At 39.6% G+C, this 12589-nt stretch overlaps 1 protein-coding gene across 1 annotated transcript in view; it reads left to right on the top strand.

Moving 5' to 3' along the window:
• LOC588119 (gelsolin-like protein 2) overlaps positions 1 to 12589 on the top strand; it is a 29303-nt gene that overhangs the window by 13290 nt on the left and 3424 nt on the right. The window contains exons 2-7 of the mRNA XM_787819.5: positions 873 to 1065; positions 1808 to 1879; positions 2465 to 2530; positions 6848 to 6975; positions 8289 to 8508; positions 12386 to 12552. Of these exons, the coding sequence (XP_792912.2) occupies positions 904 to 1065; positions 1808 to 1879; positions 2465 to 2530; positions 6848 to 6975; positions 8289 to 8508; positions 12386 to 12552 (815 nt within the window). The 5' untranslated portion in view covers positions 873 to 903. The remainder of the gene's footprint in view (positions 1 to 872; positions 1066 to 1807; positions 1880 to 2464; positions 2531 to 6847; positions 6976 to 8288; positions 8509 to 12385; positions 12553 to 12589) is intronic.

A 12589-nucleotide genomic window follows, 5' to 3' on the forward strand; every position in this document is an offset into this window, starting at 1 on the left:
AATAGACGCGAGTAGGTAACCATGGTGATAAAACCAGGCAAAGGAGTTAGACGAGTGAATTTCATTATCTAACCGATAGAGGGGCCTTTGAAGGAAATAATATATGTAAAGTGTTGCCGTGCAATGCGGAAGAGGAACTACATTTTCTGCCGTGTCCCTTGCAATCCGTATGATCCATGTTTTTATGCACTTTTTAAATCCTAAAATCATTGAAATTCAGCTTTGCCGCGATTATTATTATAACTTCTTTTTTTTAGCCAGCTTGCGGAGCATTCATGTGTTTTTTTAATGATGCGATACCTGCTTTTTAGAAAGCAATCCCATGTATAAAAAGGCCACTTGACTATAAACAGCACATTTTCTGTTTCTCTTGAAGTGTGTTTCTCTTTCACATAAAGATACCTGATATACAGGTTTTACTCTATTGAGATGCAAATCAGAATAACTCCCAAGAATACGTATGTTGTGCGCATTATTGAATATGATTTAATTTAATCTTAAAGGTATAGACCAGTCTTGGAAATGACCCCCTCTCAAAAAAATGAAATGGAAGCTCTTATTATCAATCAAGTGAAAGAATATGTTTTGACTAGTACGTCATGATACACATTTTGCCGGGAAACCGCCTACTACTTGATATATTTGGTAAATTATCGCATAGTCCCATATACATCTTTCTTTACCAAGACTGGGCCAAATTTCTTATCATTTTGATGATTCCAGAACCTTGCAGTATACACCAATACTTATAAGCTAGATGATCAACCTTTTCTGATCGATTCCACAACGTTTCTTTCGCACTGCAATCGTATGACCAGAACTGGTGTATACCTTAAAGGTTAAACAAAATTAACTGTTCCATTATTTTACAGGTAATTTCAACAACTCATTTCGCCAGTAAACATGCAGAAGGCTCAGGAATACGACTGGAAGGATTCGAACCTCGCTCTCTTTGGTTCGGATGTCGATAAGGGAGTGAAGAAGGCGTCTGCTGAGACAGAACCAGCCTGGGAAGGAGCAGGACAGGGTGTCGGCATCCAGATCTGGCGTATTGTCAAATTCAAGGTAAACGTCTGACATTATCTCTTTTAACTTTCTAGTCCCTTAGATTTAGGTCTTTGTCTATTTAAATATAGCTGAGTAGAGAGTAGTCTTGCCAAAGAATGTCGATGGGAAAACGCGTACCCCGAACCATATGGCCCGTAGTACACTTTGCACAAGGGCGTTGTTAGTCGACAGAGTTGAGCCCTTGTGCCCCACCCATCCCCCTTCGTTTTTGTTAGGTTACATTTCCGAACCCTGTCAGCACATCCACATATTATTTTTTGATCATCGTTATGATTTATTTTGCTTTGGGGGCTATGTGTTTTCTCTGTATTGTTGCCTGTTAAAAATTTTCCTGCAAAATTCGTCTGGAAAACATGTCCAAACACAAAACACCAGTCGTACTGCATGGATGTAGACCGAGTGTAAAACAACAAGGCTATTGAGATAGGAGAGAGAGGGTTCTTGTTAAGTTGCCTCTCCTCTCCCTTTCGTTGACTCTCTTTCTCTTTCTTCTTTATCATTCTCTTTCTCTTTCTTCTTTATCATTCTCTTTCTCTCTCTCTATCTTTCTTGATCTCTCTATCTTTCTTCTTTCTCGTCTTCCTTTCTGTTTATTTTTCAGTTATACGGGGGCCCGTCTCTATTTGGCTACACCATTGCCCCAATGGGAGAGGGCGTGTGTGGTCTAGTGACACCACAGAACTCCTCCATTAAATATGACACCTCTAATTTGTAACAAATGTCATTCTTCTTTGTGCAGGTACAACATTGGGATAAAGATCAATATGGAAGCTTCTACGATGGAGATTCCTATATCATCCTCAACACATACGTAAGTTGTGCAATAACAACACAATTGCAAAGCACTTTAAAAAATTCAACCTGACGGCAAATTCATTTCCTTGTTGATTATCCCCACATAAATCATGTACGGATCACATTAAGAAAATATTCATAACAGGTGACTTGCACTTGACAATCTGATTACTTTACAAACATTGCCTATTTTACATAATTATGTATGTACCTTCTTAGCTGTCATTTCTAAATGTAATCATATAAAATCTATCATATGCGCTTGTTCTACCACTATCTAATTAATCATAATCAAACTTATTGGTTCAGTAATTTTCGATTTCGGATACTTTTAAGCAAATTTTGGTATTGAGAAATTGCGTTTCGTGTCATTCCATCACCATACAGCAGTTAGATGTATGGTTAATCTTCTGAATATACGTGCGTTAATTTAACTTTGTCCACTTTTGTTCTATTATTCATCATATATCATAGAAAGAAAAACATCTTTACTTAAAAGGTGTTTTAAATATAGTTTCTGAGAGTATGGAACCCAAACAGAACAAACATTTATATTAGTTTTTTTTCTTGCATAATTGCTTTTTTTCTTGTATATTTCTAGAAAAATCCAGGCGAGGAAGATCTAGAACACGACCTTCATTTTTGGATCGGAAAGAATTCTACCCAGGTGAGTTCTAAAATGCAGTGGCCAAAAAAAGGTCCCAGAAAAAAAAAATCAATAAAAATTTCGTGTAAAATAGTTTCAACAGCAACTCCCCCTGAAAATGGATATTTTGATATCACTAATCTAATGGCAAGCATACGTCAGGATATCTCAGACAACTACTTTCTGTCGTCACACTGTGGCTTGTATGGTCAGTGAAGAAAGTGATTCTGTGATCACAGTGTGTTACAATGGAAGCACAGTGTGAACATTGTTTTTTCACGTATTCAACACCATGAGAGTGCTTTAAATCAAAGATCAAAGTGTGATATTACACTCTGCGATTCTTTATGTGATCACAGTGCGTTACAGCTTATTTAGTGTTTTTCATACGAGAGGTTTAAGTGTTACAAATACTCTCATCACACCGTGTAGTGTACACGCTTTAACTCTCCATGTAAGATCACATTACAAACACAGTGTGAACATAGTGTTGTCTCATACTAAATATTAAAGTGTTTCAAATCCACTCAATGGTCACAATGTGGTGTGTATACACTTCAAGTAGTATCAAGTATTAAGTATCAAGTTTATTTGTCTTCCAGAAAACACATGTGACAAAATATAATAGAGTATAATCATAACAGTACAATGTAGAATAAAGGAAGACGAAGAGACCTTGGTTGAAGCACAGCTTGTTATCTGTGATCAAAGTAGATCATAGTGTAAACACAGTAGGTCACAGTTTGAACACAGTAGGTCACAGTGTGAACAAAGTTTGAACATAGTGTTGTCTCATTGTCCACACTGTGGAAGTGTTCCAAAAGCCCTCTTACCATACTCCGGTGTGAACCCACTTTGATTCTCTGTGTGATCACAGTGGGCCAGGGTGTGAACGCAGTGTAAAAATACGTTTTCAACTGGTTTTCACATTACCCATACTTTTGAAGTGTTCTAATTCATCTGGTCAGGCGCGGATCCAGGGGGGGGGGGCCGAGCGGGCCTTGGCCCCCCCTCCCCGCCAAAAAAAAAAAAAAAAAAAGAGAGAAGAAGGGAAAGAAGGGAGAAAGGGAAAAGGGAGAAAAAGGGAAAGAAAGAAGAGGAAGAAGAAAAGTAAAGGGAGAAGAAGGAGATCGGGGGGGGCGAAAGAGCCTTGCCTCCCAGGCTGTTAACCCCCCCCCCCCCCCCCATCAAAAAAAAATGAGAGAGAAGGAAGGAAAGGGAAAGAAAAAAAGAGGAGATACTGGCGTACTGATAGAGGGGGGGGGGGGGCTTGGGGGAAATCAAATTCAAACGTGGTTTATTTCTGATTCCACAACGGTGTATTACAAATAATGCTGAAATGACATAATTTCCGAAATTTTTCCTCACTTTTTAGTAAATTATACGTTTGTATGTGTTTGTTGGAAAATAACAAAATTCCTAAATTTACAACCAGGCAAAAAATATGATTCTTGAGATTCCTACATGTCAGGGCCCGAGGTACGAGATCGAGAGCCTCGAGGCATCAAAATATGCTCATCTGACCGTGATTAAATGCCTAAAACCCCTTAGCTTCCGGGGGCTTTACCCCCTGGATTCCATCTAGGGCCCTACGGCGGGCCCTTAGATGATCATCTGACGGTAATTTAATGCCTAAAACCTTTGATTTTTGGGGGGCTCCGCCCCCTGGACCCCACGCCAAATAGTGACTTGCCAGTGTCACAAAATAATAAGGTATACACAAAAATATGCTCATCTGACCTTAATTGAACGCCTAAAACCCCTGAGCTTCCGGGGCCGGCTCCGCCGCCTCGACCCCACCAGGGACCCTAAGGCGGGCCCCTGAATGCTTATCTGACCGTAATTTATTGCCTTAAACCCCTGAGCTTGCGGGGTCGGACAAGGTATCAAGATGTGTTTATCTGACTGCAGGCGCGTAGCCAGGGGGGGGGGGGGATGGCGGTCCCCCCAATCGAAAGAGGACGTAGGAAGAAAAAGGAGCAGACAAAGAACATCTTTGAAATTCAGACAAGGATTAAGAGTATAGAGAACGGTACAACGCATCGTTTTCTTTCTCTAATAATAAAACGTCAAAGCCTCGCGCAGGAGTGGAGGAGGGGGGGGGGGAATGAATTGAGACGAGGATTCAGAGGCGAGAACGGTAATACGAATCTTTAATTATTTAATGAAACGTAAAGCTTATGCGCTTCGCGCGGGATGGAGGAGGAACTAAATTCCGATGAGGATTATTTTCGAGAACGGTACAATGAATCGTCTTCTTCTTTAATGATTAAATGAAGATTAAAAGCTTCCGCGCCTCGCGCGGGAGGGGGGAAACTGAATTCAGACGAGGATTAAGAGTCGAGAACTGTACAACGAATCGTCTTCTTTCTCTAATGATTTAATGAAACGTAGAAGCTTCCGCGCTTCGCGCAGGAGGGGGAGGGGGAGGAACTGAATTTAGACAAGGATTAAGAGTCGAGAACTGTACAACGAATCGTTTTCTTCTTTAATGATTGAATGAAACGTCAAAGCTTCCGCGCTTTGCGCGGCAGGGGGGGGGGACTGAAATCAGACGAGGATAAAGGGTCGAGAACGGTACAACGAATCGTCTTCTTTCTTTAATAGTTTAATAAAACGTCAAAGCTTCCGCGCTTCGCGCAGGAGGGGGAAGGGAGGAACTGAATTTAGACAAGGATTAAGAGTCAAGAACTGTACAACGAATCGTTTTCTTTCTCTAATGATTTAATGAAACGTAAAAGCTTCCGCGCTTTGCGCGGGAGGGGGGGGAAATGAAATCAGACGAGGATAAAGGGTCGAGAACGGTACAACGAATCGTCTTCTTTCTTTAATAGTTTAATAAAACGTCAAAGCTTCCGCGCTTCGCGCAGGAGGGGGAAGGGAGGAACTGAATTTAGACAAGGATTAAGAGTCGAGAACTGTACAACGAATCGTTTTCTTTCTCTAATGATTTAATGAAACGTAAAAGCTTCCGCGCTTTGCGCGGGAGGGGGGGGGGAACTGAAATCAGACGAGGATAAAGGGTCGAGAACGGTACAAAGAATCGTCTTCTTTCTTTAATAGTTTAATAAAACGTCAAAGCTTCCGCGCTTCGCGCAGGAGGGGGAAGGAAGGAACTGAATTTAGACAAGGATTAAGAGTCGAGAACTGTACAACGAATCGTTTTCTTTCTCTAATGATTTAATGAAACGTAAAAGCTTCCGCGCTTTGCGCGGGAGGGGGGGGGGGGAACTGAAATCAGACGTGAATAAAGGGTCGAGAACGGTACAACGAATCGTCTTCTTTCTTTAATAGTTTATTAAAACGTCAAAGCTTCCGCGCTTCGCGCAGGAGGAGGAGGAGGGGGGGACTAAATTTAGACAAGGATTAAGAGTCGAGAACTGTACAACGAATCGTCTTCTTTCTCTAATAATTTAATAAATCGTAAAATTTTCCGCGCTTAGCGCGGGAGGGGAAAAACTAAATTCAGACGAGAATTATTTTCGAGAACGGTACAACGAATCGTCTTCTTTCTTTAATAGTTTAATAAAACGTCAATGCTTCCGCGCTTCGCGCAGGAGAGGGAGGGGGTGGGACTGAATTTAGACAAGGATTAAGAGTCGAGAATTGTACAACGAATCGTCTTCTTTCTCTAATAATTTAATAAATCGTAAAATTTTCCGCGCTTCGCGCGGGAGGAGAAAAACTTAATTCAGACGAGATTTATTTTCGAGAACGGTACAACGAATCGTCTTCTTTCTCTAATAATATAATGAAACGTCAAAGCCTGGGAGGGGGAAACTCGCCCCCCCCCCCTGCACCGACCCCCCCCCCGCATTACGTCACTGTTGTTCACCATAACGTACCAATATTTGGCTCGCATAATTTCAAATTTGCCCCCCCCCCCTAAGAAATCCTGGATCCGCGCCTGCATCTGGTGATCACTCTGGTGTGTATACAATGTAATTCCTTCTGTGGTAATATAGTATCACACCATAGTGCACAGTGTGAACAGTCTTTGACATACTCGGGACCTTTCTGAAATCCTTTCTGTCTGTGTATATACTCGGCGTGCTATAGTGTGTTCTTTCAAACAAGGTTTACCCTGTCCTAACCAGTGTGCATTATTACAAGCTATTTTGGCATAATGAATCAATTGACTTTGAATTATTATTTTGCAAATTTGGCCGTTCGGCTATGAACGTAGGAGAGTGGCAAATAAAGATTAGTACTTTGCCAAAGGACCGCGGCCATTGTACTTGATAGTCCGGGTACTTATCCATAAGACCACAACACCTGTACGATGTTTGATACCATGATTGTAATTGTTGTTTTTCTCCCATGACATTCCCCATCTAGGATGAGTATGGTACAGCAGCCTACAAGACAGTTGAACTGGACACACTCTTGGATGATAAGCCCGTTCAGCATCGCGAAGTCCAGGGGCATGAGAGTTCTCTATTTAAGGGCTACTTCAAAAAATTCGAGTAAGAGTTTGTTTGTTTATTTTGTTATATTAAATGATTTGAAGCTTTCGTTTCACCCGTATGGTTTTGTCAGACTTCAGGATTCAAATTAGTTTTCTTTGTTCCTCCCTAAGTTTGTTTTATTCGATAATTTACGTCATTATTATTATTATTATTATTTATTTGACCAATCGGAAAACATACAGTGAGTATAACAATCAGATAATACATAGACAATTCATAATACATTCAAACAGCTTTAGGAAAGTGGAGAGGAGATAGAGAGAAGGATACAATCTGCTGGTCAGGGGTGACAAAAGCAATTTAAATTGCTATTACTCGAAAGCATGTCACCCCCACAGTCTGCATCCTGGAAAATTAAGAGTAAAGAACAGAATAAAAATTCACAATATGAGAAAATAAATAAATATACATATATATATATATATCAGGATAACAATTGTTCTTTGAAACCTTTAGGTCCGTATTCATTTACACCTAACCTTTGGTCTAAAATCATGTTCAAAAAGGAGAACTTAGACGTTAGACTAAATTCATGAATCCCGACACAATCTAAAACCCAGCGTGGGCTTTACGTTAACAATAATACACGCCTATGTATTTTGTGTACAATTTTTAATTTTTTTTATTAACATCCTTCATTTTTTTTATTAATTAATTTGCAATATTCTTTTCTTTACATTCTTCTTTGCGAATTGTCTGTATTAGGGATGAGTCAGCTTTGTTTCTTTATTCTTCCCCCTTCTGCTATAAATGATTTGAGTATTAAAAGACTTCCATATCAAGGGAGATCCACATCTAATGTATCTGTATACTCTTTTGTAAAATATTTAAGGTATGTGGTTGGGGTATTTTTGTTCTCTTTTTTATCCTCTTTTCAATATTTTTTCCATTTATTCTTTTCGCCTGGAATCTGTAATTGTCGATATATAAAATCAAAAGATTTTCTATTTTTTTCTACACATATTATACATTTACTATAGGATTTTCACATATCCCGTCGTCCCCCACCCTCCCTCACTCTTTCCCCGTCTCCATCGCCCATTCCTTCTTTCCTCCTTCCCAATATCCCTTCGTCCCCTACTTCTCCCTCCCTCTTTTCCTGTCCCATTCCCCCATTCCATCTTTCCTCCTTCCCAACATCCCTTCGTCCCCCACCCTCCCTCACTCTTTCCCCGTCTCCATCGCCCATTCCTTCTTCCCTCTATCCCCTTCCTCCCTTCTTCCTTTCACCCCTTCCTCCAACTCTCCCTACTTTCGTTTCCTCCCATCTTCACGTATTTGTTTGCCTCTCTGTTTTGTCTCTATTGTAGGACCATGGCTGGTGGCGCCGACACCGGTTTCAGGAGGGTTGGGCCCAAGGAATACAAGACCCGTCTTATGCACTTCCACGGCGATAAGAAGAGTGTGCAAGTGAAAGAGGTGGACCTCTCCAAACAGTCCCTGGATTCGAACGACGTGTACATCCTGGACGCCGGACTCAAACTGTACCTATGGCTCGGTAGAGACTGCAACAAGGATGAGAAATTTAGGGTGGGTTTTTGGGCTTGTGGGTATATGTGTGTATGGGGAGGGGGTGGGCGCGTGGGCGTGTGGGTATGTATGTGTATGGGGAGGGGGTTGTGTGTGGGCTTGTGTGGGTATATGTGTGTATGGGGAGGGGGTGTGTGGGCTTGTGGGTATATGTATGTTTGGGGAGGAGTGGGTGTGTGGGCCTATGGGTATATGTGTGTATGGGGAGGGGTGAGTGTGTGGGCTTGTGGGTATTTGTGTGTATGGGGAGGGGGTGGGTGCGTGGGCTTGTGGGTATGTATGTGTATGGGGAGGGGGTTATGTGTGGGCTTGTGGGTTATGTGTGGGCTTGTGGGTATGTGTGTGTATGGGGAGGGTGGTGTGTGCTGGCCTGTGGGTATATGTATGTATGGGGAGGGTGTGTGTGTGTGGGCTTGTGGGTATATGTGTGTATGGGAAAGGGTGTGTGTGGGCTTGTGGGTATATGTATGTATGTATGGGGAGGGTGTGCGTGTGTGTGGGCTTGTGGGTATATGTATATATGGGGAAGCGGTGCGATTGATAGATGACATGTTATTTTATTCTACGCATTATGGGGAACAAGGGAAAGGGTTTTTGTGTGCAGTGGATTTTGAGAAAGCTTGCGACTCTGTATCTCATAGATATTTATTTCAAATATTGAAATTGTTCGGTTTTGGAGATTCATTTTGCTCTTGGGTAAAATTATTGTATAAAGGGATAAGTAGTTGTGTTATGAACGGTGGTCACTCCACGGGGTATTTTTAAATAGAAAGGGGAGTAAGGCAAGGGGATCCATTATCGCCTTATTTGTTTTTGGTTGCCATCGAAATTTTGGCGCATGCAGTAAGGAGGGACAACGGTATTAAAGGGATTACATTTGGAAAATCTGAAATTAGGCAAGTGTTATATGCAGATGATATGACAATATTTTTGAAGGATATTGATTCGGTTAGAAGGTTGCAATATATTTTTGAATCATTTGAACAAATTAGTGGTCTTAAAGTGAATAAAACAAAGACACATTTTATGTGGATGGGTGAGGATGAGAACAAACCTGATGGGCCTTTATTTGGAAATTTGGTTAAGGAAATACATATTTTAGGGGTTAGTTATTCATTAGATCGAAGATTAAAAGATGATTTGAATTATAAAGAAATTCTAAGTAAAATAAAAAAAATTGCTTGTATGGTGGAAACAAAGAGATTTAACTATTATGGGTAAAATACATTTGCTAAAAACTTATGCGCTTTCAAAATTAAATTATATTTCATCTCTCGTTATTGTCCCTCATTGGGTTTATAAAGAAGTTGCAAAAATTTCATTTGAATTCATATGGAGGGGGAAAGATAGAATTAAACGGGCAATAATGCATCAGGATTATGACTTTGGAGGATTAAGAATGATTAATTTTGAAATGTCAGTTAAAATACAGCGCATGATGTGGATAAAACGTCTTTTATATGGAGAGAAAAGTTTGGGATGGAAATTGTTTTTTGATCATTGCTTACAGTTTGTGGGTGGTAGATTTATTTTTTTATGTGATTATGATTTAAAAAAGATTAAACTCGTTTTAGATATTCCACCATACTATATGGAAATGTTGCAAGCATGGCAAGAGACAATTAATTTAAGATATTTGGAGGGTTATATTAATCCAATTATTTTTAATAATCAGAATATATGTATAAATGGAAAAAGTATATTTGATAGATACTTGTTTGAAAGAGAGATTGTTCAACTGAATCATTTGGTTGAGAAAGGTCATGTTAAGTCTGTTAAATATTTTATGAACCTCGGTATGAAAGGTAATAATTTGCTTATGATTATTGATATTTATGATGCGATACCCAGGTTATGGAAGGATGATTCAGGGTTAATAGAATTCCTCGAGGTTGATTTGATAAGCTTTAATACTTATTTCCATATTTCTAGTAAAAAAATACAGTTTGTGGATGTGGGTTCAAGAACAATCTATGATTATTTTATCAAAGCACTGCAACAAACGTATGATTTGCAGGTAAGGGATGGGCAAAATTATTATGATTTTATAGATAAAGAATTAAAAGAAATATTTGTTAGACCAAGAATTACTATACTCATTAGAAAACAACGTGAATTTCAATTTAAATTATTGCATGGAGCCATATACACTAATGAGCATCTTCATAGATTTGGTTTTGTTGGTGATAATTTATGTTCGTTTTGTAAGCAGGAAATAGAAACATACAAACATTTATTTTTATCTTGTGGGAGCGTTCAAAGGATATGGCAGGCTTTAATACAACTTTTTGAGTTAGATGAAATTAAAGATTTAGAATGGCGAGATATATTTGTTGGGTTGGTAGGTAGTTCATATAGAATAAAAATGTGTAATACTATCATTTTCATGGTGAAGTATGTTACATTTATGTCAAGATCGGGGGGGGGGCGAGTACTAACTTTAGAAAAGATGAAAAAAAGCATTTTTAAGTATAGGGATGAGGAAAAGAAAATGGCAATTAAAATGGGTAAGCTAGGATCACATTTCTTAAAGTGGGAGCAGCTTAAGATTAATTAAGATTTGCTTTCTTCTCCACCGTGAGACCGTTAAAAGCGTAACTCGATTTTGCGGCCTGGATAACTTATTTAGTATATTTTTCTTTAGTTGAGAATGTTAGCAGACATCCACTGAGTGAGTACTGTGTGTGTGTGTGGGGGGGGGGTGGGTGGGTGGGTGAGTATGTGTGTGTGTGGGTGGGTGAGTATGTTTGTGTGATAGAGGGTGAGTATGTTTGTGTGATGGAGGGGGCAGGGAGGGGGCAGGATTGTTTCAGTAAAATTACCTCCAGATTTGTTTAAGTTTTTTTTTGTAATATATAAGTAAATAACATTTACAATTGACATATTATGTTTAGGTCCTTATACGTTTACTTTGTTGCTAAGTTATATTATACTGCAAATAAGTTTGTGTTTAATTATGTTTATGTAAAAGCATCAATATTGAACACGTATATTTTATTCAATTGTATGTCATGGTTTGTATTACACATCTGGAGAAATAAAACAAAATTGTTAAAAAAAAATAAAAAAATATGTGTGTATGGGGAGGGGGTGGGTGTGTGGGCCTGTAGGTATATGTGTGTATGGGAAGGGGGTGTTTGTGGGCTTGGGTATATGTGTGTGTGGGGGGAGGTGATGTGTGTGTGGGGGGGGGGGCTTGTGGGTGTATGTGTGTATGGTAAGGGGTGTGTGATTTTGGTTTTACAGACGTGTATCAATCAGGTATTATATCTGTCTGGGACCGACCTTTAATGTCACCATCCGAAAAAAGTGACTCGGGTTTCGAACCTGAGTCTTAGTCTGATCAGAGTCATTTTGCAGGAGTAGACAGAGAGCTGATCTTACCATTGAAATTATTCCTAGATCAAGTCACATCTTCCAAGATGATGTAGAAAGCTCATTTCAACTTTATGAGTCACGGCACCCTTTTGGGAAATAAAAAGTTGCACGTCGCCCAAATTCAAAATTTAACATAGATCTGGTTTTCATCTCTCTTACATATACACCTCTCCCTCAAAGTTTAATCCGGTTTCTAAGTTTTGTATGTGCAGGAATCCAGCGAGCAAATACGAATAACACTGTTATTATGATAAAGTGTTCTTTTGTCATCAATATACACTTGATAAAATATTCCATTATATATTGGGGCTACTCGATGACTGAATATGAGGATATTCGGTCTTGTTATTGCCAGGTATCGCTCTTCTGGGATTTGCTAACTAAGAGAAAAGACACTTTAGTGTGGTAAAAGTTTCATTTCAATATAGAACCATTTTATTCACGAATATACATATTGCATAAATGTAATCGTAACAATCTTACCCTTTGGATTTGACAGGCTATACAGTACATACAATCCATAAAGGGCGAGCGAGGGAGGGCTGAATCGGAAACACTGGATGAGGACGATTTATCGCCTAAACATGAATTCTACGACCGGCTTCCTGACACCGAGGTTATTAGGGAGGTTGCTGAGGATGACGATAGCCAGGTTGCTGTCCACAGGTAAGTCCACTGGCATTGTCACGGGGGCATGGGGGCA

Source organism: Strongylocentrotus purpuratus, unplaced genomic scaffold (assembly GCF_000002235.5).
Source record: "Strongylocentrotus purpuratus isolate Spur 01 unplaced genomic scaffold, Spur_5.0 spur5_scaffold_10, whole genome shotgun sequence".
In the NCBI taxonomy this organism is placed as follows: Eukaryota; Metazoa; Echinodermata; class Echinoidea; order Camarodonta; family Strongylocentrotidae; genus Strongylocentrotus; species Strongylocentrotus purpuratus.